This window comes from Macaca mulatta, chromosome 12 (assembly GCF_049350105.2).
Source record: "Macaca mulatta isolate MMU2019108-1 chromosome 12, T2T-MMU8v2.0, whole genome shotgun sequence".
NCBI lineage: Eukaryota > Metazoa > Chordata > Mammalia > Primates > Cercopithecidae > Macaca > Macaca mulatta.
In genome coordinates this window covers 83,564,930-83,591,948 of record NC_133417.1, presented here as the reverse complement: position 1 = coordinate 83,591,948, position 27,019 = coordinate 83,564,930, and the positions used below count along the sequence as shown (strand labels likewise).

At 35.4% G+C, this 27,019-nt stretch overlaps 1 protein-coding gene across 4 annotated transcripts in view; it reads left to right on the top strand.

Moving 5' to 3' along the window:
* The window catches only part of TTN (titin), a 273,480-nt gene that overhangs the window by 155,959 nt on the left and 90,502 nt on the right, over positions 1 to 27,019 (top strand). For 3 of the 4 annotated variants that reach the window (XM_015110458.3, XM_077957272.1, XM_077957273.1), the window contains 41 exons: positions 580 to 660; positions 1,575 to 1,649; positions 2,254 to 2,343; positions 2,774 to 2,836; positions 3,096 to 3,185; positions 5,439 to 5,489; positions 6,038 to 6,439; positions 6,596 to 6,874; positions 7,121 to 7,396; positions 7,533 to 7,672; positions 7,979 to 8,105; positions 8,199 to 8,462; positions 8,746 to 9,012; positions 9,153 to 9,416; positions 9,503 to 9,642; positions 9,785 to 9,911; positions 10,037 to 10,303; positions 10,421 to 10,687; positions 11,529 to 11,795; positions 11,886 to 12,025; positions 12,458 to 12,584; positions 13,377 to 13,519; positions 17,100 to 17,223; positions 17,764 to 18,030; positions 19,721 to 19,818; positions 20,468 to 20,636; positions 20,736 to 21,002; positions 21,109 to 21,375; positions 21,487 to 21,765; positions 21,855 to 22,263; positions 22,367 to 22,491; positions 22,592 to 22,858; positions 23,635 to 23,904; positions 23,996 to 24,298; positions 24,411 to 24,713; positions 24,985 to 25,172; positions 25,263 to 25,377; positions 25,484 to 25,768; positions 25,870 to 26,021; positions 26,355 to 26,502; positions 26,659 to 26,836. In XM_015110458.3, coding sequence (XP_014965944.3) covers positions 580 to 660; positions 1,575 to 1,649; positions 2,254 to 2,343; positions 2,774 to 2,836; positions 3,096 to 3,185; positions 5,439 to 5,489; positions 6,038 to 6,439; positions 6,596 to 6,874; positions 7,121 to 7,396; positions 7,533 to 7,672; positions 7,979 to 8,105; positions 8,199 to 8,462; positions 8,746 to 9,012; positions 9,153 to 9,416; positions 9,503 to 9,642; positions 9,785 to 9,911; positions 10,037 to 10,303; positions 10,421 to 10,687; positions 11,529 to 11,795; positions 11,886 to 12,025; positions 12,458 to 12,584; positions 13,377 to 13,519; positions 17,100 to 17,223; positions 17,764 to 18,030; positions 19,721 to 19,818; positions 20,468 to 20,636; positions 20,736 to 21,002; positions 21,109 to 21,375; positions 21,487 to 21,765; positions 21,855 to 22,263; positions 22,367 to 22,491; positions 22,592 to 22,858; positions 23,635 to 23,904; positions 23,996 to 24,298; positions 24,411 to 24,713; positions 24,985 to 25,172; positions 25,263 to 25,377; positions 25,484 to 25,768; positions 25,870 to 26,021; positions 26,355 to 26,502; positions 26,659 to 26,836 — 8,161 coding nt within the window. The remainder of the gene's footprint in view (positions 1 to 579; positions 661 to 1,574; positions 1,650 to 2,253; positions 2,344 to 2,773; positions 2,837 to 3,095; positions 3,186 to 5,438; positions 5,490 to 6,037; positions 6,440 to 6,595; positions 6,875 to 7,120; positions 7,397 to 7,532; positions 7,673 to 7,978; positions 8,106 to 8,198; positions 8,463 to 8,745; positions 9,013 to 9,152; positions 9,417 to 9,502; positions 9,643 to 9,784; positions 9,912 to 10,036; positions 10,304 to 10,420; positions 10,688 to 11,528; positions 11,796 to 11,885; positions 12,026 to 12,457; positions 12,585 to 13,376; positions 13,520 to 17,099; positions 17,224 to 17,763; positions 18,031 to 19,720; positions 19,819 to 20,467; positions 20,637 to 20,735; positions 21,003 to 21,108; positions 21,376 to 21,486; positions 21,766 to 21,854; positions 22,264 to 22,366; positions 22,492 to 22,591; positions 22,859 to 23,634; positions 23,905 to 23,995; positions 24,299 to 24,410; positions 24,714 to 24,984; positions 25,173 to 25,262; positions 25,378 to 25,483; positions 25,769 to 25,869; positions 26,022 to 26,354; positions 26,503 to 26,658; positions 26,837 to 27,019) is intronic. The other variant, XM_077957271.1, reaches the window with a different exon arrangement.

Below are 27,019 nucleotides of genomic sequence, written 5' to 3'. Positions count from 1 at the left end.
ATTTTATAATTCTATAATTTTAAATATTTTATCCAGTATTATTTCAAAAAGGAAATCTTAAGAAAGGATACTCTTTTTCTGTTCAGAAAGTGAGATATGGCCCTTCCCCAGCATCAAAGTCACAAATCGGAACCCTTGGCCACCATCTGCCCTCAGTGGAGAAGACTGAATGATGGCACTAACACTTGCCAGTATCATTTTCATACATTTAGTGGTCGGGGAGGTAACATCATAAATTTGGACAATCTGCAGTTGCAGTTTGGGACAAAGATGCTGACCCTATAATTTGATTAAAGATTCATAAAGTCAGTACAGAGCAACATCCTCTACAAGCATTTAAAATGAATACATTTGCCTGCAGTTAATGGAGTTGAATTTCATCACAAGGCTGTATAGATATTTATACAGAGGAGATAACTTGAAATGTATCATTTAAACTTAAATTCTGTGGTATTTATATGCAGTGAAAATTGTTACTTAATGCACTACAGTTAACTAGTTTTAGGAGAGACATTTTTCTTGTTGAAATTCCGTTTTTATATAAATTCACTTCAAAATTTGAAATCATATTCTTTTAAGTGCCTGGAGGTGAAAAGAAAGTTCGCAAATTACTTCCTGAACGTAAACCTGAACCAAAGGAAGAAGTTGTTCTGAAAAGCGGTATAGTATTTTTCGACCATTCTGTCAGCGTTAAGTAATTTTAAAAATGAACTTGAAAGCTTACAAAATGTTTCTGTCCTTTGGTTTTCTTTGAATTGGTTTGCTATTTATCAAAATTTGTTTGTAGTTTCACTGAAAATTAAGAAAAATGTCATTTCCAGATCTTTTTTTAAAAAAAAGACAGAAATTTTGTGAGCATTCACAGTATTTTGAAATTTAAAATGTTAATAGGCATAACTAAGTTGATAATATTCTAAACTAACAACAACCATGACTGCCATTTTCATAACCAAATTATGTAGTAAAGTACACTAAACCTATTGAATACCTTACATGAAACTACTTTAGCTTAAATTCAATATTCAGTTTTAAAGCATGACACAGGATCACCACAACTAATAAATAACATCCTTAAAAAACTGAACATTTCTTTCCGACTAATACAATATTAAAGAATGTGAAACAAGATAGTCAAATGAAGAATTAAGTTCTAACATTGTCTTCACATAGAATTCTGATTTTTAGGCTACCTTTCTTTAGATATCTCTGCTTAAGTAAAGTTTCTACTTATTTACATACTCATTAAATCATTAACATTTAATTATTATTACAATTCGTTGCTATTCAAATTATTTATTTTGTGTTGGAGCTGTTTCTCCCACAGACTTGTCTCAGAATATACCCTCTATCAAGACAGAAACAAAGTAACTTTGAGTGCTATTATAATTAACGTAACAACCTTTGATTCAAAAAAAAAAGAAAAAACTTTTAGTGTAAATGCTTACTTTCCAGAGTGCTAGGTAGCATGCTTTTTTTCATTTTCCTTGCTTTGTACATTATTTGCATTTGTCAAGCTTATTCAACATCTTCATTAGTTTGTCTTGGTTTACATATAAGCCTTTTTGTCTTTAAAGTTCTAAGAAAAAGACCTGAAGAAGAAGAGCCTAAAGTAGAACCTAAAAAACTAGAAAAAGTTAAAAAACCTGCAGGTAGGAATCTCAGTGACAATTTATAAGAATATCTTTTAACAAAATGGACATTTAACAAAAGGTTTATCTTGTAAACATAAATGAAGTTAGATGTAAACATGGCTTCATATTTCATCTGTGATGTAGTCTTTGTTTTCCATTGTCTGCTTTCTGTTTAAATAGTTTTATAGTAATTCCCAAATCCATTCATGTATTTCCCTGCACTTCATTCTTATCATTCCTTTGCAACTTAAGTTCCTCCAGTAGAAATGACTGAAATAATCAAGTGGCTATTCATGGGAGGTTGTCAGCAAAGGTTTCATAATCTGGGAGCTTTTAAATGGATTGGCTTTTATCATTAGCCTCTTCTCAAAGGGTGTAATTATTGGGAACTATTATAGAAGTGATTTAGAAGGAGAGAGCTATGGGGAGTGGAAGACAAGTTGATGGAATAAAAGGAAGAAAAATAAATGAAAGCAGAGTCAAGAAAATAAAATAGAAATTGATAAACTATAAGGTTTTTTAAAAAACCATCAATAGAGTTTTTGAAAAATAAATTGATATTTCAGATGAGTTGCTCCCTATTCAAATATTAACACTAAAAAAAAATCTTATTATCTTAAAGTACCAGAACCACCACCTCCAAAACCTGTTGAAGAGGTTGAAGTACCTACTGTTACAAAAAGAGAAAGGAAGATTCCTGAACCAACAAAAGGTACAAATCTACTGGCATTCTTAGTTGTCTCTAAAAATGCAAATATGTATCATTTAAAATATTGTTACACTGACATAAAGATTTGAACACATGACCTTAATCTGTTCATCACATATGGCTTAATTTTCTTTACCATCTCACTCTCCTATGCAATTGGCTAATGATTACCCAGTTGCAAAATAAGTTACCAGAAAAAAAAATTGTATTTATGGGCAATGAGATAAATAACAACATTAAACCAAGAACATTGCCTTACTATATTTTCCAAATATTTTGTTTAAAATGAAAACTAATCAAATACTTGATTTGATAATTATATGTATATAAATTCTAATATCTTCCAAGATATGTGGGCTTAATTTTGGTTTTGACTTTGTGAAAAACTTCAAAAATCCTGTAATAATCTGCCCTCTACTCTGAATTATTTCAGTGCCTGAAATCAAGCCAGCAATACCTCTCCCTGGACCTGAACCGAAACCAAAGCCTGAAGCAGGTGAGCAAGCTTATCCTCAATGTCAACAGCATATTCCTTCTTGATTCACACACATAACATGTACTTGATAAAAGATAGTAGGTGAAAGTCAGTATGTATCAAATGATTTCTAATGTCTCAATATGCTTAACATACTATTCTCTTAAAAACTAGTTATTCAAAGATTTCAAAATTATATCAGAAGAGGCAAATAAGCCACCAAATAAGCTTTTAGGAAGTGACAAATTGATACATTAATGCAATGGACATCTCTCTACAGAAGTGAAAACAATCAAACCACCTCCTGTGGAACCTGAACCAACCCCCATCCCTGCCCCAGTAACAGTGCCGGTGGTTGGAAAGAAAGCAGGTATTTATCTTGTAGCTTTCTTTTTGCTAGTTTGTTTTGGTGACTTAATAAAAGTATTCACACTTGATTAAAATTCAAGCCCTGTTTATGTTGCAACATAGGTATCATTTCAACTTTAGAGGTTTATGATAAGTTTCTAGCCTTTCTTCATCTAGTATCTTTTATCCACCTTGTCTCCTGCCCAGTGGGTGAATATTGTGCCTTAATTGGAATGTACATTCCCGGGTTGTGCCATTTCTTTCATATGCTTTGGAGATTAAGTAATGAATATGTTTGGGGCTGATAAAAACTAAGGAGACAGGCAGAGACCCTATAAGGGTATACATATAAGAATCCCATGAAGCTTCAAATTTTCCTTATACCCTATTGGAACTATTTCTCTTTTTTAAAAAAGTCTGTATATTGGGATAATGTAAAAGTTCTGGAAATGGATAGTGTTGATGGTTGTACAACATTGTGACTGTATTTCATGCAACTGAATTGTATACTTAAAAATGGCTAAAATAGTAAATTTTATGTTAGGTATATTTCACCACGAAAAAAAAGAAAAAGAAAAAAGAGACTCCATAGTTCAGTCTTTTAATCTGTATAAGGAATTAGATCAATAATAATTTTCTTAAATGTTCTAACTTAATGGTATAGATATCTCAAGTCCAAACTTAAAGCACCTATTAGTTGTATATGAATTATTTAGTATAGTTCATCATTTAAGTGATAATTTGAGACATAATTGATCAAAACTAATTTGATATGTAATTCATAGTCATTGATAAACACACATGCTATTTGCCCTCTGGCTCACTATCTGGCTGACAAGATCATTCATATCCCAAACCTCAGCATCATGAAATATATCCACATAACAAAATTGCACATGCATCCCATGAGTTTAAAATAAAAGTTGAAATTATTTTTTAAAAAAAGAAAAAAATAACAAAACCAAAAATAAAACAAAGTAAATTTAAAGTGGGGTGTGGGGGGAATGCATATATTGATAATTTTCTAAGATGTGAAGAATCTAAGATATTCAATGTAATGCCTTGACAATTTGTTCCTATGGAAAAATGATCATCTCCACTGATAAAGCACAAAATAAAAAATTCAGGGTGAATAAAAAAAAAAGAACTATTTGTTACATTCCACAATGAGATGTGCATAGCCCCTGGGAATAACATTTAGAAATATCCATAATAGCTTGACAGAGAGATTTTTGAATTTAATTTTCTGAACCTAATAAAAATTGATTATATCTTTAATAAATCAATAAATAAAACTATTCAGAAAAATTATATTATTTTAGATTATTCATTCAATAATTAGTCATTTTATATTTGTTTATATATTTTTATATAAATTATTTAGAAATTTTTTTATTTAAAATTATCTCAAAATATTTGGAGTTTACCATGTTTAATGACATGAAAAAATATACTATATTCTTTTGACTGTAGTTTAATTTTTAATATTTGTTATATTTTGTCACTGATGTTTATGATTTGGGCATTACTCTTTTAAACTTTTATAATGTCAATGTAGTACTTTTATTATTCAGAAAAAGGTGATGAATTGCTCTTGGCTAATTAAGTATGTATAAAAATAAAGCTATTCTCAGTTATCCTGGGGGCTGAGGCTAGCGAACTCGTTCCACAGTTTTTACTGTCCTGTATTAATAATGGAATCAAACTCTAAATGTCAGAACTCTCTTGCTTCTGCTTTACTTCGTTGTCTAAGGGAAATCTTCGAAGAAACTCATGCATGTATGGTACGTGGACTCTTTTTCTTTAGTCTTCCCTGGATTTGTTTGTCTGCCCAATTTAGACATAAAAAGAAAGTCTTTTGGTAACTTCTCAGCCATTTCCCTTTTCCCTACACTGATTTCTTATTGACAAAACCTCATTTCCTTGGCTCACATAATCAGGACATACATAAACATATAAAATATTTTGCATAGTTAGGCAGGAGCAAAACTTTTCCTCACAAGGCAACAGTAAGCCTTCCAAAAATGGGAAGAGAATAAGGCACTTGCTGAAATAATCTGTTAATCCTAAATATGTTGGCAATTTAGCTTGAGCTCTGCAATCTCAGAATATGCCTTCCTGGAAATATGATTATGCATAGAAGTCATATAAATGAAACCATTTCTCTTTATGCATTAATATTTATAATGGAGTATGACTCACCCTCCATGGTTTACTATTAAACATGAAATAAGTCCGAAAAGTGTTTAAATGCTGAGTTTTATTTTTATTTCAGAAGCCAAAGCACCTAAGGAAGAGGCTGCCAAGCCAAAAGGTCCTATCAAAGGTGAGACTCGTTTTTCTAGTACTTGTATTGTAACCTTCCACTCTGAATTTCCAAAGTTCATATTCAAGGGGAAAAAAATTACAAAATTTATAACAATTTTTATTTTTTCTAATTGATTCTACTAAAACTAGCATGTTTTCTGATATTTCAAATAATACACTTTTAGTATTATGCAAGGAGGTAAAAAAATATATATATATTATTTATATATATATAATATATATATATATATACCAACTATGTTTAAGCATAGGGAATCCTGTAAGTTCTTAGCTTCACTTTTCATATGCATATTTATACATGGCAGATAAAATAATCAGACATTAATCTGGCTATTTTATACTTCAGATTAAAACTTGAGAAAAGGAGCATTTATGATTCATGGATTCCTTATACCATCTCATTTTCTTGTCTGAAACAAGGCAGTATAAATTCAATTGACCTTTCAATTGCCTTGTCTGGGTGGTTTTATCCAGCAAGCAGCCAAGTATGAATTTTCTGACTCCTATGGAGATGCCAAATCAACTTTTTATTTTACTTTGAATTAGGTGTAGCCAAAAAGACTCCTTCACCAATAGAAGCCGAAAGGAGGAAATTAAGGCCAGGAAGTGGTGGAGAGAAACCTCCTGATGAAGCCCCATTCACCTACCAGCTAAAGGCTGTGCCATTGAAGTTTGTGAAAGAAATCAAAGACATCGTCTTGACTGAATCAGAGTTCGTTGGCTCTTCAGCAATCTTTGAATGTTTGGTCTCCCCCTCCACTGCAATTACAACCTGGATGAAAGATGGTAGCAATATCCGTGAGAGCCCCAAGCACAGGTTTATTGCAGATGGTAAAGACAGAAAGCTGCACATCATTGACGTTCAACTTTCCGATGCTGGTGAATACACCTGTGTTTTACGTTTGGGAAACAAAGAAAAGACCTCCACGGCTAAACTTGTTGTAGAAGGTAATTTCCAGTCTTCTGAACATAATCTACATTAAACTTCAATGTAACAAACCTTAGTAGCAACTTGCACTGTAGTTTTACAAAACCTCTTATTTCCAAGTTTTATTTCATTGAAAATATTGTATTTATTGAAATATATACTGAAATTCTTCACAGAACTTCCTGTGCGTTTTGTAAAAACACTGGAAGAGGAAGTCACAGTGGTCAAAGGACAGCCATTGTACTTGAGCTGCGAGTTAAACAAAGAGCGTGATGTTGTCTGGAGGAAGGATGGCAAGATTGTGGTGGAGAAACCTGGCCGAATTGTGCCGGGCGTCATTGGCTTGATGCGGGCCCTGACCATCAACGATGCAGATGACACAGATGCTGGAACATACACAGTTACTGTGGAAAACGCCAACAACCTGGAGTGTTCATCTTGCGTAAAAGTAGTAGGTTAGTACTTTCCTGGAAGATTTTTTCAGCTTATTACCACACTAAGGAAATGGAAGAAGGGACTTCGTTTCCCAGTATTACGATATCAGAAATCTTGTACCTAAAAGGGGAATAACAATATATCCTATAGTGGATTAATTATGCCCAATTTTGTGAAATTTTTCCTATTTCTGAAATTTACTAAGGAAGCTATGTATATTACTTGTTCAGATCTTAATCATTTTTCCTGATTTTATTTTCATATAGAAGTCATTAGAGATTGGCTGGTGAAACCTATACGAGACCAGCATGTGAAACCCAAGGGGACAGCTATTTTTGCCTGTGATATAGCAAAAGATACTCCAAACATTAAGTGGTTCAAAGGATATGATGAAATCCCTGCAGAACCAAATGATAAGACTGAAATACTGAGAGATGGAAATCATCTATACCTCAAAATTAAGAATGCTATGCCAGAAGATATTGACGAATATGCAGTGGAAATTGAAGGAAAAAGATACCCTGCAAAGCTGACACTTGGAGGTATGAAAATCCTACCTTTTATTCGAAATATAAGTTTTGTATATGTGTAAAGCCAAATAACACACCAAAACACATAAAAGCAAAGCATTGTTGGATTGTCTAAAGCATTATGTTATTTCATCCCTGACCAATACAGAGCGTGAAGTTGAACTGCTTAAACCAATAGAGGACGTTACCATCTATGAGAAAGAAAGTGCAAGCTTTGATGCAGAAATCTCAGAGGCAGACATTCCTGGACAATGGAAACTGAAAGGAGAACTTCTAAGGCCCTCACCTGTGAGTAATTTCACATTTTAAATTGTTAGTCATATAAAATAACCACATCCTATATTCAATATCTACTTCCCAGATTCAGGTTCCTTTAATAATAATGGAGTCTTCTAAAGTCTCCAAGAAGGAAAGAAATTTTACATATCATTTGGGGACAACTTGAACAATTTTTGTACAATGTTATGACAGGGAATTCTCTGCTTACTTTTATTAGTAGTACTTTTTAAAACTCTATAGAAATCTGTATCTGAAACATTTCTCCTATAGGGAATTTATCTCTTTCAAATGGTTACTAAAACTATTGTTTTTCAGACTTGTGAAATCAAAGCAGAAGGTGGAAAACGCTTCTTAACTTTGCACAAAGTCAAACTGGACCAAGCTGGTGAAGTCCTCTACCAGGCCCTGAATGCAATTACAACTGCCATTTTGACAGTAAAAGGTATGGGGCTTTTAGAATTCAGGGAGGGGCCTCAACTTCATTTCACATCCCTGTGCATTCTGAAAAGCCTCATTCTTAATGTCTGATTTTCAGAAATCGAACTTGACTTTGCTGTGCCCCTGAAGGATGTCACTGTTCCAGAAAGGCGACAGGCTCGATTCGAATGTGTCCTCACCCGAGAGGCAAATGTTATATGGTCCAAAGGACCCGATATAATCAAGTCATCTGACAAATTCGATATCATTGCTGATGGAAAGAAACATATTCTCGTTATTAATGATTCTCAATTTGATGATGAAGGGGTCTATACTGCTGAGGTAGAGGGCAAGAAGACCTCAGCTCGGTTATTTGTCACAGGTAAGAGAGCTAATGAGATCTGTGACATCCCATAAAAGCATGCAAATATATGACTTTAAAGATAGGACACCAAGTTCTAAAAGCTGTGATAATCAGCATCACTAATTAACTTTCACAGTGTTACCAAAACAACCCCCTGAATTTTTTTTTAGTGGCACTCTATTTGGAAAGATGAATAAATAAGTGTCATGTGAAATGGGTCCCTTTTACTCAGACAGATTAGAATGGAATGTTTCTGAAGGTGAATTGTGTTTCTGAGGCATTATCTATGCTTGCATTTCAGGTATAAGACTGAAATTCATGTCGCCTCTTGAAGATCAGACAGTAAAAGAAGGTGAAACAGCAACTTTTGTATGTGAACTTTCTCATGAAAAAATGCATGTAGTCTGGTTCAAAAATGATGTCAAACTCCACACAAGCAGAACAGTACTCATCTCTTCTGAGGGCAAGACTCACAAATTGGAAATGAAAGAAGTGACACTGGATGATATATCTCAGATAAAAGCTCAAGTCAAGGATCTGAGCTCCACAGCACAGCTGAAGGTCTTAGGTAAATGTAACCAACTATAACCAGAGAGCCAGTTTCTGAATCATGGGAGTGGGGAGTAATAAAATATTTTGCAACCTTTTACTCTTTAATAAACTTTAGTTTTCACATTCTTCTAATTTGATGCTAAATGTTATTTACAGAGGCTGATCCCTACTTCACTGTGAAATTACATGACAAAACTGCAGTGGAGAAGGATGAGATTATTTTGAAGTGTGAATTGAGCAAGGATGTACCAGTGAAATGGTTCAAAGATGGTGAAGAGATTGTCCCTTCACCCAAATATTCTATCAAGGCAGATGGCCTGCGCCGCATTTTAAAAATCAAAAAGGCAGAACTTAAAGATAAAGGCGAATATGTGTGTGACTGTGGCACAGACAAGACCAAGGCAAATGTTACTGTTGAGGGTGAGTTGCTCGACAATGTAAAATTTACCGTATCTGAATCTGTAGTTTATTAGTTCGGTCATGCTAACAAAACTGTATAATTTCAGCTCGACTAATAAAAGTGGAAAAGCCTCTGTATGGAGTAGAGGTGTTTGTTGGTGAAACAGCCCGCTTTGAAATTGAACTTTCTGAACCTGATGTTCACGGCCAGTGGAAGCTGAAAGGAGAGCCTTTGACAGCTTCCCCTGTAAGTCAAGATTAGCTAATCATATAGGAGAGGGGTTCCTTGGTTGTATAGGGTGAAAAAAGGCATAAAATATCTAGATGATTTGTAGGAATAACTATGTAAATGATGTTTTTTCTTTCCTTCTAATCCTCACTCCAAACAGGACTGTGAAATCATTGAGGATGGGAAGAAGCATATTCTGATCCTTCATAACTGTCAGCTGGGTATGACAGGAGAGGTTTCCTTCCAGGCTGCTAATGCCAAATCTGCAGCTAATCTGAAAGTGAAAGGTATGCTCTACTTGTCGGTCACATTTTTGTATTTTCTCTGCAAGACTTCCTGATACACCCCTGCATTGATCAAGGGTCCTCAATGGAAACATATTCTGACTTCATCCACTGTCCACTTCTTTCAGAATTGCCTCTTATCTTCATCACACCTCTCAGTGATGTTAAAGTCTTCGAGAAAGATGAGGCTAAGTTTGAGTGTGAAGTATCCAGGGAACCCAAAACATTCCGTTGGCTAAAAGGAACCCAGGAAATCACAGGTGATGACAGAATTGAGCTTATAAAGGATGGCACTAAGCATTCAATGGTGATCAAGTCGGCTGCTTTTGAAGATGAAGCAAAATACATGTTTGAAGCTGAAGATAAGCACACAAGTGGCAAACTGATCATTGAAGGTAAATAGTTTTATCAAATAGTCCACCCCAAAATCATTTTTTTGCCTTTACTTTTATATTTCTTCTTTAAAGTGCTTCAATTAATAAGTTCTTTTTTTTTTTTTTTTTTCTTGATAGGAATCCGGCTTAAATTTCTCACTCCTCTCAAGGATGTAACTGCCAAAGAGAAGGAAAGTGCTGTGTTTACTGTGGAGTTATCTCATGATAACATCCGAGTTAAATGGTTCAAGAATGACCAGCGCCTACACACCACCAGGTCGGTCTCAATGCAAGACGAAGGGAAAACTCATTCAATCACATTCAAAGACCTGTCTATTGATGATACCTCTCAAATTAGAGTAGAAGCTATGGGGATGAGTTCAGAAGCTAAACTCACTGTGCTTGGTAAGTGCTTTTTAAATTTTAATTTTATTGCATTAAATTCAGCAGAAATTTGTGGAGTATCTATTCTATAAAATAGTCTTCTAAGTGTTATATTGCATGAAAGCAGCCTAACTCCTTATGAAGGTATCATATATGTAATTGGGCTTATTTCTAAAACATTTTACCTTCATTACTGTAAATTAATGAAGATTCTAGCTTATACCCACAAAATAGCCAGTTAAAAGCAAACTTAAAATTTTTCATTAATTATTGAGCCCTGTCATGTTTAAAACAGGAATATATAAATACTTTCTATCTCTTCATTTTATCAAAATTATTTCAGAGGAATGTTTTTCAAGTTTCCCATAAGAGAAGATATTACATAACCTACATTAACGAGCCTCATTTTCTTGGCCACCTAATATCAACAAGATTAAACATGAAGGCTAACATATAGACATGATTAAAGGCAAACTATTAATTGATTAAGAAAAACTAACAATGTGAACCTGAAAGCTTAAAAGTAAACTAGACATAATAGAGTTGCTAAGAAATTAGAAATTTATCCAAATAATGGAGGAATACAAAATTGTATTTGAAGCTAAATTTCAGTCTTTTTGGCTACTGTTAACAAAATGTTTCAAAATTCAATATGGATGGATTAGATCTTGATAAATCCCATGCACTGATTCCCTTTCTAATATTTAGAGAACTTTTGAACATAAACAGGTTAAATGATTGAACACTTGACACAATTTAAAAATATACTCAGAACTCTGTGAATTGTCTCTTAAACTTTCCAAGAGATTGTCATTTCCCCAAGGTGATTAGTAAAACTTTTTCACTTACTCTTTACTTGCAGAGGGAGACCCGTATTTTACAGGAAAACTTCAAGATTATACTGGTGTAGAGAAAGATGAAGTTATTCTACAGTGTGAAATTAGCAAAGCAGATGCACCAGTGAAATGGTTTAAGGATGGGAAGGAAATAAAGCCATCCAAAAATGCTGTTATTAAGGCAGATGGCAAGAAACGCATGCTAATCCTAAAGAAAGCCTTGAAATCGGATATTGGACAGTACACCTGTGACTGTGGGACAGATAAGACCTCAGGAAAACTTGACATTGAGGGTAAGGAAATTTCCATGAGTTTCACTCTTGAAGCATTGGGGTTATTTGTGCCAGAGGCTAATGACCCATGCTGGCCCTTCACTTTTCTAGATCGGGAAATTAAACTGGTGCGACCCCTGCACAGTGTGGAGGTGATGGAGACTGAGACGGCCCGCTTTGAAACCGAAATCTCTGAAGATGATATCCACGCCAACTGGAAACTCAAGGGAGAGGCCCTACTCCAAACACCTGTAAGGCTATTTCTGAACTTGTCAACACCTAAACGAGCTGTGTGAATTAGAAAAGGACAGGTGAAAGTCAGAGTGCATGCAGGACATTTAAAACATGATAGTTTCTCTATCAGACCCTAAGCCAAAGAGAGATGTCAGGGTCTATGAATGGGCTCAGACTGGCACACTTGCATTACTTTTGATCCAGCAGAGTGGGTATAAGGTTGTAGATACTCTGTGATGCTGCTAGTTGGCTCAGAATTATACAGCTAAAATAAATGTGGCTTTCCTCTTAGTACTTGTAAGCTTTACTTCCTAAAAAAGAGCTCAAAGTTATATAAAGTTTCACTACCATTTATTTGTTGCATTCCTTTAATTAAGATAATCTATCCTTAGAAAAAAAATTCAAAGAAAATTATTTTCTATGAAAGTTTTTCTATTTTGTTGGTACAGGATTGTGAAATTAAGGAAGAAGGCAAAATACACTCCCTTGTTTTGCACAACTGTCGCCTGGACCAGACTGGTGGGGTGGATTTCCAAGCTGCCAATGTTAAATCTAGTGCTCACCTCCGAGTTAAGCGTAAGTATTGTATGTTTTTGAGGAAAATTAAATAAACACTTTTTCAGAAAATGAATGTGAGTGAAATTAATTGGAATTATTTTATTAGTTAGAAAATATTGTTAAAACACAAAAACTGGCTCTCTTTGCCACTTTGACATTCCAATACAGAAGTGGTTCAAATTGTAAAATTTTGGAAATTTTGTTGACCTTGCCATTTGAACAAAAGAAAATTTAGCAAATCAGATTTTCCCGCTCTGTAGTCCTCTCATTGAAAGTAGATACACATACAATAAGAATCTAACTCAGAACCCTTAAAGACCACTTCCCTCAAGTGACTGTGCAACTAGAGCACCAGAAAGACAAACTTTGCTGTGTGAGCATGTCAGATTCAAGAAAGAACGTGGAGAGCATTAGGCTAACATTTCTGGAAGGTGCAAAGTGTTTGATGGATAGGGACAGCCTCTGATTGAGGGCCCCTTGTCCTCTCCCAATCAGAGTCTTAGTTATTTTGGAAGTCACATACCTTATGTAGCAAGAAGAACTTGACGCCTGGCAGAGAGACAGATGCGGCAGAGATTTCTCGCTGACCTTGTACGTCAGAACGAAAGGGCCCCTACATATACTCGCTCTCCGGCTACCAGCTCTCCCCTTCTCATCACCATAAGGCCACGTTCACATTGTAGTTAAAATAGTGGCCAGTCCTGTGGCTTCTTGAAGAAAGCAACCATGAAGGTTCATATCTAAGTCTCTATTTATTCTTTTGGGATTACAAAATGAGTAATGCAAAGCTGTTTCTTCCCTCTCGAAAAGCACGAGTAATTGGTCTTCTGAGGCCTTTAAAGGATGTCACCGTGACTGCAGGGGAAACAGCCACCTTCGACTGCGAGCTCTCCTACGAGGATATCCCCGTAGAATGGTATCTCAAAGGGAAGAAACTAGAGCCCAGCGATAAGGTAAAAAGCAGGCATGCCTTGTCTTTCCCATTCTTTTTCTGGAGTTCTTCCACCTTCACTTGTATGTTCCTTATTCTTTGCTCTTTCTAATGTCTCTTCCTCTGCCTTTGCCTTTCTCTTTCCACCTTTAGCCTGATTTCTGCTGAAACTGTAAAGCTGATGTTTCCATTTTTTATTAGGTTTAACCTGATATTTTTATTAAAATAGAAATAAATTTAAAGTATGATCATGTTTTAGTTTTTTGGAGAAAAGGCAAGGCTCATTGACTATCAATGAAGTAGTTTGTTTGATTACCCAGAAGACAGGAAGGATCAAAAAGGCTTTCTGACTGCATGCTCTGCAACCATGGTGCACATTAAGTTTTAAGATTAATGCTCTCCATCCTATCTAGTGTTCTGCATATAAGGGGATTAAGAGGAGAAGATTGAAATTCCATTTCAGGCAGTTGATCAAGTAGTTGAGATAACTTCTGGGCAGATTTTCTCTTCAAGCATTTCTCCAAAGCTATTTTTAACCTTCAAGTGTGTTGGGCTGTGTGATATCTGGAATGCAAGTGGACTATTTAAAGTGCAACTGATGGTACTGACAAGAAAGAAGGGCTCTGTGGTTATCCACATATGTGAATGAAATATTTTTTTAAAGCTTTGGGAAAGAACTAGCTCCTGCTGTTACCTTTTACTGACATTCTTTATGCCCAAGATTTTACCCATAAGTAAAAACTAAGGGATTATTCAGATAGGCCCACAATACACTTTGCCTAAATTGATCTGTATGTTTTGTTCCCAGAAACAACATATGTCTTTAAATTATCTTGACAATCCATCATTAATTTTGAATTCTTAAAATAAAATATATGGAATATGTCCAGCCTGGGTTGGAAATAAAGCACAAGAGAGTAAATTGTTCTATGACATTTTCCCCCAATATTTCAGAAATAATATTAAATGTGTTATAAAGATCTCAACAAAAATCAAACTTTGAAGACTTAAAGGAATATAATTAAAAAGTGATTCAGTTTAACAAAAAGCCACATAGTTGACTGAAGTATTTGAAAGCAATGCCTTCAAGTAACTGCTCTGAAACAAACAAATAAACAACAACAACAAAAAACTAGTGTTCCACTACAGTGATTACAGGGTAATTCACTAACAGTTATCTGATAGGTAACACCTGACTGTTATACAGATAAGGAGATCTTCTTGGTCTCCTTTTCCACTGACCAGAAAAAGCAGCAGTACATTCCATTTGTAGCATGAGAATTAAGTTACATATGAGAAAACCTTCCTTACAATGAGGTCTTCTAAATATTGAACTGAGGGAGGCACCTCTACCTTCAAGCTTATTGTTTGAAAATATATATTTTTCCTATCATGCATGATTTAATTAACTTCATGTCTAAAGGCAGATAATAGGTTGACTTTTCAAGATTCTTTCTAGATCTGTAAATTCATGATTTATATATAGAAACACTGCTTAAGGACAAATATTATTTTTTCATTACCAAATATCTTTTTGTCATATTAAGAGCTTCTTATTAAAAGATCAGTCTCAGTTCTAATACAAAAACTGCACTATTTTAATTCAAATGTAGACTCCTAAAAATCTTATTCACATTTTTTTTTTAAATTCTTATTGTAACTAACATTTTTTCTAGGGTTAGAAAGGATCAGTTTACGATAATTCTATAGGGCCCGTTTACATCTCTTTCGGCATAGGAATTTTAATCCTTTACTCTAGGCACCCGAAATACTTTAGCCTTTTGTGAACTTGCTCTTGCATTACTTAAATGTCTCTTTTCAAAAAGAGCTTAAATATAAACTTTGAAGTAATAAAATCATTTTATTACATTTGGCAGATTTTGTTTAAATTAAGTCTATCAGAACAAACTTGCTCTTGTCAATGTAATTCCAATCTTTAATATTCACTTTTTGTAAAAATTTTAGCCTTCAAAACTGCAATAATCAAACAAGCAAAAACAAGCTATAGAAATAGGAAATATGAAGAGAAACTTGTAGACATGAGTTGTTTGCATTTTTTCTTCATTGTTGTAGTTGTTTTTGGCTGTCAGTTTAAGAAAGGACTGCCAAGTTCCAAATGGCATTTGATAATTTTAAAGTTAAATTTTAAATTTGAGAAGTTTAAACATAAAACTTTAATAGTTTTGTCACAGTTATAAGCCTACCGTATTATAGTAATATGCTTCCATTTTAAATATTTTTTTTAAATCTCTAACATTATTCCTACAATCTACTGCAAAATCTTCAACATTGATTTTGATTCATTTCATTGATTTATTTTTATAAGGTACCCCAGTTTTCCTTTTTTCTTTCTTTTAACATAGTGGGAGTAGATTGTGTACAAGCTGTTTATTGAGACATACTGCATTCTGAGCAGTGTCCTAGAGTAGCTACAGTGGAACTCAGATGATAAAGCAACATAATATTAATAGATAAAACATATCTGTGGGTGGGTTAGAAACTGAGACACCTTTTCAAATAGCCAAAAGTTGCATGTCAAAATTTATATTGAAATGTTATTAAAAAACAAATTTTCCCCATTTCAGCACCATGCCCTTGGATAAGTAGCTCTGTTCCAAGGACATATTTAATTACCCTCTCCTAGCTGTTATTTTTCCTTATTATGTTTTTCGCTCACCCTCAATTATTAAGATAATTATGTGACTAACCATGCCCAGTTCTTAAAGAAGACACTTTCAGATGAAACCTTATTTCTGATTCTTTTCTTTACACCAGCATAATAAATAGTTCCACTGGTGAAAACCTTTACATTATTTTTAACTCTAAGTAAACTCTTAAGCAGTGCAAAATCAGTCTGGATGACAGGGCGCAGCTTCTTAGGAATTTTATATCATAGAACTGGAAGAACCCCCACATCTCTTATCTTTACTGTCAGAATGACCCTATCTGTCATACCATTGACATCTGATTTTCCATTCCTGATGCTTAGACACATGAAAAGGGAAGAAGAGTCCAACCTTCATTTGCAGTTTTGAACAACATTAATAGGTTGTACCAATTATTTTAATCACAGGTTTAATTGGTTTGCAAAATAAGTTTAACTGCTAAAATAAATGGGAAGAAGAGTTATAGCTTGTTGTTGCATGGTGAACACCTTACATACAGAATATAAGGTTTACTTTTAGCTTGCCATAGCCGATATTTTTCTTTCATCCTTTCATGATTTCGCTTTTCTAAGTTCTTCCTTTATGTATATATAAGCCCAGTAGCAGAATGGGGGCACACATATATATACACATATATATATGTGCCATATATCTACGCATATGCAAAAAAGACCACAAATGTAAACAGAAATCGGCCTGGGCAATTTCAACGTGAAAGGCCACCTAGCAGTTATATAAAGGTAACTATGAAAGCCTAAAATTTTCTTAAAAGATCCGAAACTATTGATTGGAATTATTTTTGAATGCATATGTGCTAAATATATGATTATAAAACAACTTGGAAAGCTCTATTTCCATTTATTTTTATCTAAATGAATTAAATGCACCCATATACTAGATTGCTGTTTCATATATTCTTTTTTTTAAAACAACTAGGTGGTCACACGTTCAGAAGGAAAAGTTCATACACTTACTCTGAGGGATGTAAAGTTAGAAGATGCTGGGGAAGTCCAACTAACAGCAAAAGATTTCAAAACTCACGCCAACCTCTTTGTGAAAGGTAATTACAAGGCTTATTTTAAAAACATGTATAAGGCAGAGGCTCATAAATAATGCCAACTCTCAATTATCTTTATATGATGAGTACTATAGATGTTTAAAATCAACCAAATAATCAAAAGTCTAATTTTACTTTTTAGCATAACAAAATACTTCACAGGCTATCTTTTTAAAGAGTCAAAATTGACTAGCATAGGTTTTACTTCCTCCTTCCATCTCTATTGTTTTTCTTGCACATCCTAGATTTCCAAAAGCCAGCTGGAGGAAGAATTATTATCAAGCTAGGTATCCATCACTTTATTAACCAAGAGTTGGCTGTTATTTCCTTAATGTTTCCTAGTTTTTAAAAATGATTTTCCTCTTGTCTGTACAAATAATGATAAAATATCATTATTAGAGGAAAACGTCTGAGTGTAATCAAAACTTGAAAATAAAACTTAGGACAGAACAAAGCTCTGGAGATGGCAGGGAAAGTTGAGATGGTACCAAAACTCTTGGAGAAGGAAAGCAGTACCTTGGCTAATGAGTATGATTCTTTCAGAACCCCCAGTTGAATTCACTAAGCCTCTTGAGGACCAGACGGTCGAAGAGGGAGCCACTGCAGTGCTGGAGTGTGAAGTCTCCAGAGAAAATGCTAAGGTGAAATGGTTCAAAAATGGGACAGAAATCCTCAAAAGCAAGAAGTATGAAATTGTTGCTGATGGCAGGGTCAGAAAACTTATTATACACGGCTGTACCCCAGAGGATATTAAAACATACACTTGTGATGCTAAGGATTTTAAGACTTCCTGTAACCTGAATGTCGTGCGTAAGTATTCTTCTTACAAAGGACTTGTCATTTGCAATTCTTTGATAACAACAACAACAAAACAACACAACACTTTTTGCATGCCCTTCTTGGCCTAACTGCATTTCTTGGCAACTTCTAGTATTGACACTGACCTAACCTGATCCTTTATGTGTTTAAAGAAAAAAAGAAAAGAAAAGTCTTATTCTATGTCTGGTCTGATTAATGATGGAGCAATCACTTTTCCCTATGCTTCTTTTCTCTCACTGAGTAGTGAGTAGATGTGCTCTTTGTCTACATGGGGTCAGTCTACTGTATGGATATCCTGATATGGATGAGGAGAAACTGAATTTTAAAGATAAGTAGGGAGTTCTAATTTTAAAAACAAAGTAAAAGTGATTTCCATGTGGAAGGAAAATGAATTTTCAGGTGTGGGGAACAACTAGAAAATGAGCATGAAATTTCAGTCTGAATAGGAGCATAATAGAGATCTGCTGTAATATGACAAAGCCTAGTCACATGATTCAATCTCTGAGAATAAGAATGGATAAGAAGATAGAGTAAGGCCCTGGATCCTTTGAGTCCTGGACTCTGCATGAAGAGAACTCTAATGGTTTTTAACATTACTTCTTCCTCTGGTGAAAAATGTAATGTCTTTTTTCAAAATGCTACATGCTAGCTTATTTGTTTCATTCATTCCTTTGTCCAGTGATGACATTTTTCTGCGTACTTTTGTGAAATATTTGTTTGTTTGGTTTGGTTGCTTCCCATCTGTCAACAGCTACAACCTAGTGACTCTGTGCTTCATGCATCTTGTACCATGTTTTTCTTACCACTTTGTGGTTGCTCTGCTCAAGCTTATGTCAAAGTAGCTTGTTGGGTCTCCTTCTTCCCCTCGACATCTACCTTCATTCCAGAAGGCTCAGCTGCAAGGAGCGTATCTTCAAACCTATTAGCCAGCATTTGTCTCAGAATCTTATTGCTCAAGAATGGTCATCTTGGGAAGGACTCACAAGGAGCTCTGAAAGAAGGAAGGACAAGGGGGCAGCTCCCTAATTCTATACACCAGCTGAATTAATTCTAGAGATGAATGAAATAACAGATGTAAAATCCTCATCACCCTCCCATACAAAACACATTGCTTTATTGCACTAATAGATGCTATGCCTGACTTATATGTGACGTCTTCAAAGCTGATTTTTTTAAAAAGCTGAATATATGTTTCAATCACAGCCTCATGCCTCTTAGCCATACACAAGGCTGGCCGTAGTGCTTCACGTGTTTTATCTTTGAATTCTGCTAATTTCTCAAAGATTGTGCTGGGTGCCTTAAAGAAGACAATGTTTCTTTGCCACTGGTGCCTGCTGTTTCCTTTGACGTTATCTTTCAAGTCTGGTGCAGTACAAATGAAGATTTTTCCTCCAGCTATTATTCAAAAGAACTGAGATGGCTCCCTAGTATATATACTATACACACACACATGCACACTAGTTGAACATATAGAATGCCACATAATTTTATGTAAACTACAGAGATATCTAAAAAGCAAAGCATCATATCTGATGGGCTTCAAGTGATTTCAAAGTCAGTTGTAGTCTATTAAGATGGAAAGGTCCTATAAAAGAGTCACTTTTTCTTAATGAATATTATGGTAATGTCAGAGTAAATTTCCAGAAACCTCATTTTGAATTCTAATGATATTCTTTTACAGCTCCTCATGTGGAATTCTTAAGACCACTCACAGACCTTCAAGTTAGAGAAAAAGAAATGGCTCGATTTGAGTGTGAACTTTCCCGAGAAAATGCTAAGGTCTGTGATTGTATACCTGTCACCTTATACTGTCAAATAACTTTATATTTACTTTTGGTCTAGCCAAAATGGAAAAAAAAAAAGTTAGTCAAAACTTTCTCTTGTTACCACTTTACTTTTAAAGATAATTTTAGTATAAAATGCATTCTTGACTTTAATTATTCTCTTTTTAGTATTATTAATTTATTATTACTTGAAAAACACTGGACTCACAATCAGGAGATTTAGTTATTAGTTTGAACCATATAAAACTGCTGTTTTCTTAGATCAGTAAAAGTCAAATGTCAGCAATTATATTTGTTTCAACTAAGTACCTCCTGTTGCCATTAACTACCATTGGCAAGTTTCTAGCCTCAGTTTACACATCCAAGAAGATAGTCTGCATGATGTCTAAGGCTCACTATAGCTCTAAACTTATATGATCCCATTGTTTTTAATAACTGATAATAATATCACAGCAGCTCACTTAACAGTAATTGGTAAGATTGTTCTTGCTTTTGGGGTTTATATTTGTGTCTGCTACCTTGGTTCTTCTTCATACTATGAAGTCTCGTTGGTTGCTTTCAGAAAAACTCACGATCATAGTTTCTCTTAGGGACACCTGTGTGAAGGAACAAGAAAACTGATCATCTGTTTATCTTAAATATAGGTTCAGTGGTTTAAAGATGGTGCTGAAATTAAAAAGGGCAAAAAATATGACATCATATCCAAGGGAGCGGTGCGCATTCTTGTCATCAACAAATGTCTACTGGATGACGAAGCTGAATATTCCTGTGAAGTAAGGACAGCGAGAACTTCTGGCATGCTGACAGTTCTGGGTAAGAGTAAAGTCGTTCTTTGTGAAGTATATGTGTTGGGAAAAAAATAATAATTTCCAACTTAACTCAATGCGGCTTTTGTTTTTTCAATGTTTGCAGAAGAAGAAGCTGTCTTTACCAAAAATCTTGCCAACATTGAAGTTAGTGAAACAGACACTATAAAATTGGTTTGTGAAGTCTCCAAACCTGGTGCAGAAGTGATTTGGTATAAAGGGGATGAGGAGATCATTGAAACAGGAAGATATGAAATACTGACTGAAGGACGGAAGAGAATCCTGGTCATTCAGAACGCTCACCTTGAGGATGCCGGCAACTACAACTGTCGACTCCCAAGCTCTCGAACCGATGGCAAAGTCAAAGTACATGGTATGAAAACTACAGTGAATAATCTTTTATTTCTAACAATTCACACTTGCTAGATTTAAAGTACAAAGACATACGTTTCTAATATCTTGTAACTTTTTCTTCCCAGAACTGGCTGCTGAATTTATCTCAAAGCCTCAAAACCTTGAAATACTTGAAGGAGAAAAGGCTGAATTTGTCTGCTCTATATCAAAAGAAAGCTTTCCAGTCCAGTGGAAGAGGGATGATAAGATACTTGAATCTGGAGATAAATATGACGTTATTGCTGATGGTAAAAAGAGAGTTCTAGTTGTGAAAGATGCCACATTACAAGATATGGGCACTTACGTCGTCATGGTAGGGGCCGCCAGAGCAGCAGCTCACTTGACAGTCATTGGTAAGTTTGTTCTTGCTTTTCGGGTTTTTTCTGTTTTGTTTTGGTTTTTTGTATTTGTATTTACCACTTTGATCATTCGTCATACTATAAAGTCTTGTTGGTTTCTTTCAGAAAAACTCAGGATCGTAGTTCCTCTTAAGGACACCCGGGTGAAGGAACAACAAGAAGTTGTCTTCAACTGTGAAGTCAACACTGAAGGTGCCAAAGCCAAATGGTTCAGAAATGAAGAAGCCATATTTGATAGTTCAAAATACATTATTCTCCAAAAAGACCTGGTCTACACCCTCAGAATTAGAGATGCACGCTTAGACGACCAAGCCAACTATAATGTGTCTTTGACCAATCACAGAGGTGAAAATGTTAAAAGTGCAGCCAATCTAATAGTAGAAGGTAAGTAATTTATATACCACTAGAGATTTTTCCATCAGTTTCTATTATGAAAATAATTAAAATAAACATATTTTTCTCCTTTACAACAGAGGAAGACCTTAGGATTGTTGAGCCTCTTAAAGATATTGAAACAATGGAGAAGAAATCTGTCACATTCTGGTGCAAGGTGAATCGTCTCAATGTAACACTGAAGTGGACCAAAAATGGTGAAGAAGTGCCTTTTGACAACCGTGTCTCATACAGAATTGATAAATACAAGCACTCGTTAACTATTAAAGACTGTGGCTTCCCAGATGAAGGTGAATACATTGTCACTGCTGGACAAGACAAATCTGTTGCTGAGCTTCTCATCATAGAAGCCCCTACAGAATTTGTGGAACACTTGGAAGATCAGACAGTCACTGAGTTTGATGACGCTGTCTTCTCCTGCCAGCTCTCCAGAGAGAAAGCCAATGTAAAATGGTACAGAAATGGGAGAGAAATCAAAGAAGGCAAAAAGTAAGCAAGATCTTTTTATTCTCTATTTCCATAGCTATATATACACTTTTGACAATTTAGTGGCCATTATGCAAGCTAACTGATAATCCAATGTCTCCTTTAGATACAAATTTGAAAAAGATGGAAGTATACACAGACTCATTATAAAAGATTGCAGGCTGGATGATGAGTGTGAATATGCTTGTGGAGTAGAAGACAGGAAGTCTCGTGCTAGACTTTTTGTGGAAGGTACATATTAAGTGAAAGGACAATTCTAATGTTACCAATTTTTTAAAATTGTTAATCAAAATGTAAACATATTTATATTTATTTCACATTTTCTTTCCAGAAATTCCCGTTGAGATCATCAGGCCTCCACAAGATATTCTTGAAGCCCCTGGTGCTGATGTTGTCTTTTTAGCAGAACTCAATAAAGATAAGGTGGAAGTCCAATGGCTAAGAAATAACATGGTTGTTGTCCAGGGTGATAAACACCAGATGATGAGTGAAGGAAAGATACATCGACTACAGATTTGTGATATTAAGCCCCGTGACCAGGGTGAATACAGATTTATTGCCAAAGATAAAGAAGCCAGAGCTAAGCTTGAACTGGCAGGTCAGTCCCTTTCTTTTATTTTAAAATATCCTTCCAATATCACAGAGATTAGTTAGATTTCCGATTTCACAGTTACTTAATGAGGTAATCCTTATGAGGGTCTTTCATTTCTAGCAAGCCCTACCCACATGTTAACAGTTCTAATTTTGCTCACTACAAAGTAAGTGTCTTGAGTAAGAGGAAATTAATAGCAATAATCTTTATATGCCAGAACGTTGAACAGTTCCTAGTACATGATGACTGTTTATGAACTTAGGCTAGAACTAAGCTATCACCCTGAGAGTCTTGGCAAATCTAAAGACAGTCTTATACTCTCCTACTTTACAAACCCCTGTGTGCCTTTTAGGTATGTTCTCATCCTGACCCAGGACATCCTTATACACTGTCCTCATGAAAAAGCCATTAGTGTACCTCTCATTCATAGGAAAAAAGTTTTCTGATTTATTGAACTAAGTACGCGGTGCCTACTCTATCAAAAAACAAAACATGTTTTGCACTACACTGAGTCCTATGTCACTATTTTTGGCAAGGAATGCATGTCTTATGATTTTGTGCCATTCCCAATCCTCTACTCTCCAATCTAACTTGCACACACAAAAACAACCAAAAAAAAGCTATGAGAAGTCTAAGCCACTTAGTTTTCTGTGCTATAAAGCTACTGTGGCATACTTCCAAGGTTATGTAACCAATATTTGCTGACAAATGCATAATAACATATGATGTAGCTTGGTTGTGTTTAATAGTCAAAAGCATTCACATTTTATCTTTCTCACTAGCTGCACCGAAAATCAAGACAGGTGACCAAGACCTTGTGGTTGATGTTGGCCAGCCTCTGACAATGGTGGTGCCATATGATGCCTACCCCAAAGCAGAAGCTGAATGGTTTAAAGAAAATGAACCTTTATCTACAAAAACCATTGATACTACGGCTGAACAAACTTCTTTCAGAATTTTAGAAGCCAAGAAAGGAGACAAAGGGAGATATAAAATTGTGCTTCAGAACAAACATGGAAAAGCAGAAGGATTCATCAATCTAAAAGTTATTGGTAAGCCCTTGGGTCTCTCAGACTTAATTGGCAAAGCACAATTTAAAAGTAAGACAGCACACTAAAAAATTCCTTTATATGTGAATTTCAGATGTTCCTGGGCCAGTACGTAACTTAGAAGTGACAGAAACATTTGATGGTGAAGTGAGCCTTGCTTGGGAAGAACCTTTAACTGATGGTGGAAGCAAAATCATAGGTTATGTTGTTGAAAGACGTGACATTAAGAGAAAGACCTGGGTTCTGGCCACAGACCGTGCAGACAGTTGTGAGTTTACTGTCACTGGTCTACAGAAAGGAGGAGTTGAGTATCTATTCCGTGTAAGTGCAAGAAACAGAGTTGGCACTGGTGAACCAGTAGAAACTGACATTCCTGTAGAAGCAAGGAGTAAATATGGTAAGAAGTTTTAAGTAAATTGCAAGCTAGCTTTTAAGTAAATTGCGGTCTTTGCCTTCATCATCATTGTTAACCCAAAACTCCTATTTTCTTCTTCTGTGATGAAATCTAGATGTTCCAGGCCCTCCTTTGAATGTAACCATCACTGATGTGAATCGATTTGGTGTCTCACTGACATGGGAACCACCAGAGTATGATGGAGGTGCTGAGATCACAAACTACGTCATTGAATTAAGAGACAAGACATCTATCAGGTGGGATACTGCCATGACTGTGAGAGCTGAAGACCTGTCTGCAACTGTTACTGATGTGGTAGAAGGACAGGAGTACAGTTTCCGAGTGAGAGCCCAAAATCGAATTGGAGTCGGAAAACCAAGTGCAGCCACACCCTTCGTCAAAGTTGCCGATCCAATTGGTAAGCCCATCAAAAAAAGGAAATAATTACTGCATGAAATCCTGATATTAGGCCTATCAATTAAAATAAATCAAGTTCAATGAAAGTTAATAAAAAGGTAGAATGTCATAAAAATTTGGATAAAGTTCTAGAAACCCAGACTGTGCCTACTTTACTTTGTGAATTCAATAAATCTGTTATTTTAATGATGATGATATAATTGATTACAACATTGTCTTCATAAATTGTCACTAACGTAAATGGTATGCTCCAACTCTTTCTTTTATTCCAGAGAGACCAAGTCCTCCTGTAAACCTAACTTCCTCAGATCAGACTCAGTCATCAGTTCAACTCAAATGGGAACCTCCTCTGAAAGATGGAGGAAGCCCAGTATTAGGCTATATAATTGAGCGATGTGAAGAAGGAAAAGATAATTGGATTCGTTGCAATAAGAAACTTGTCCCTGAACTGACTTACAAGGTAGGTCATTTGCATATAAAAAAGAATATTCAGTGTGGATCATGGACATAACTGTATGTGTTTTTTACAAATATTAATTCATAATTGTAGGTTACCGGATTGGAAAAAGGAAATAAATATTTATATAGAGTATCTGCAGAAAATAAAGCTGGTGTTTCAGATCCATCAGAAATTCTTGGTCCTCTCACCGCTGATGATGCATTTGGTAAATAGATATTTTATTTTTAGACCAGGGAATAGAACATAGTTACTTTGGGGCAACAGGGACTTAAATATGGCACTGCAGACTCATTAACTTTTCTTCTTTGCAGTTGAACCAACAATGGATTTAAGTGCATTTAAAGATGGTCTGGAAGTTATTGTCCCAAATCCTATCAAGATCCTGGTTCCAAGTACAGGCTATCCAAGGCCAACTGCAACCTGGTGTTTTGGAGATAAAGTACTAGAAACAGGGGACCGTGTGAAAATGAAGACCTTGTCTGCCTATGCCGAACTTGTCATTTCTCCAAGTGAACGTTCAGACAAGGGCATTTATACGCTGAAATTAGAAAACCGTGTGAAAACAATTTCTGGGGAAATCGATGTCAATGTAATCGGTAAGGAACTAACTGTTTATCATCTAAGGTGATTTGGTAGTATTGACAAATATTAGTTCAGACTATTAATGACAGTGACTTGTGAGTGCATTTCTTTTCAGCTCGCCCAAGTGCACCCAAAGAACTGAAATTTGGTGATATAACCAAGGACTCAGTACATTTGACTTGGGAACCACCTGATGATGATGGAGGAAGTCCATTAACCGGATACGTTGTTGAAAAACGAGAAGTCAGCCGGAAAACATGGACTAAGGTGAGTTTTGAGCAGCACTGCATCAACGCCAAAAATGAGAGTAGGGGAAATCCCAGAAGGTTGGGATGCCATGCACAAATCTTGTGTGCTACAACTTCTTACCTTTACCTCACTGAAAATGTACAAAAACTTTTTAAGAATGCATCAGTACTAATGCTTCCTGAGGTAGCTCAACCAAGGGTTGTATAATTGTAATTGTCTTGTCTTGTGAGCCTTACCAAATGTGTAAAAAATTTAAAAAAAAAAAAAATCCCTACTGACTTGGTAAAAATCTTTTGAGTTGGGGAAAGGGTTTTTGGAAAATAGCTAATTAACTATATTTCTTTGTCCCAGGTTATGGACTTTGTAACTGATCTAGAATTCACAGTTCCTGATCTTGTTCAAGGAAAAGAGTATTTATTTAAAGTTTGTGCTCGTAACAAATGTGGCCCTGGAGAACCTGCATATGTTGATGAACCTGTAAATATGTCAGCTCCTGCAAGTGAGTACATTCTTAATGATTTCTTACCTAATCTTGTTGCCTGTTTTTGCTTTTAGACCTAGAGTTGAAGTTATGGGGCAAGGCAGGGGTTGGCAATGTGAAGAGAACTGCATAGGTGCCCTGCGTAAGACTGACTCTCTCTTCCAAATGTTATAGCGGTACCTGACCCACCAGAGAATGTTAAATGGAGAGATCGAACAGCCAATAGCATCTTCTTAACATGGGATCCACCTAAAAATGACGGTGGTTCACGCATCAAAGGATATATAGTTGAAAGATGTCCACGTGGTTCTGATAAATGGGTTGCCTGTGGAGAACCTGTTGCAGAAACAAAGTAAGTTTTTTATTTGGCATGAGAGTAAATGTGTACTCCTAGTCACTAAAATGGGCTTTGTTGGGGAAAATTTAAATGTTTGTCTTTTTTCATTGAGAATCCTATACTGCCGGTGTGTCTGTCTGGTTTTTAAAGGTGCTGCTGAATGTACTTCATGCTTAGGGTTTTCATGACAGTATTAAA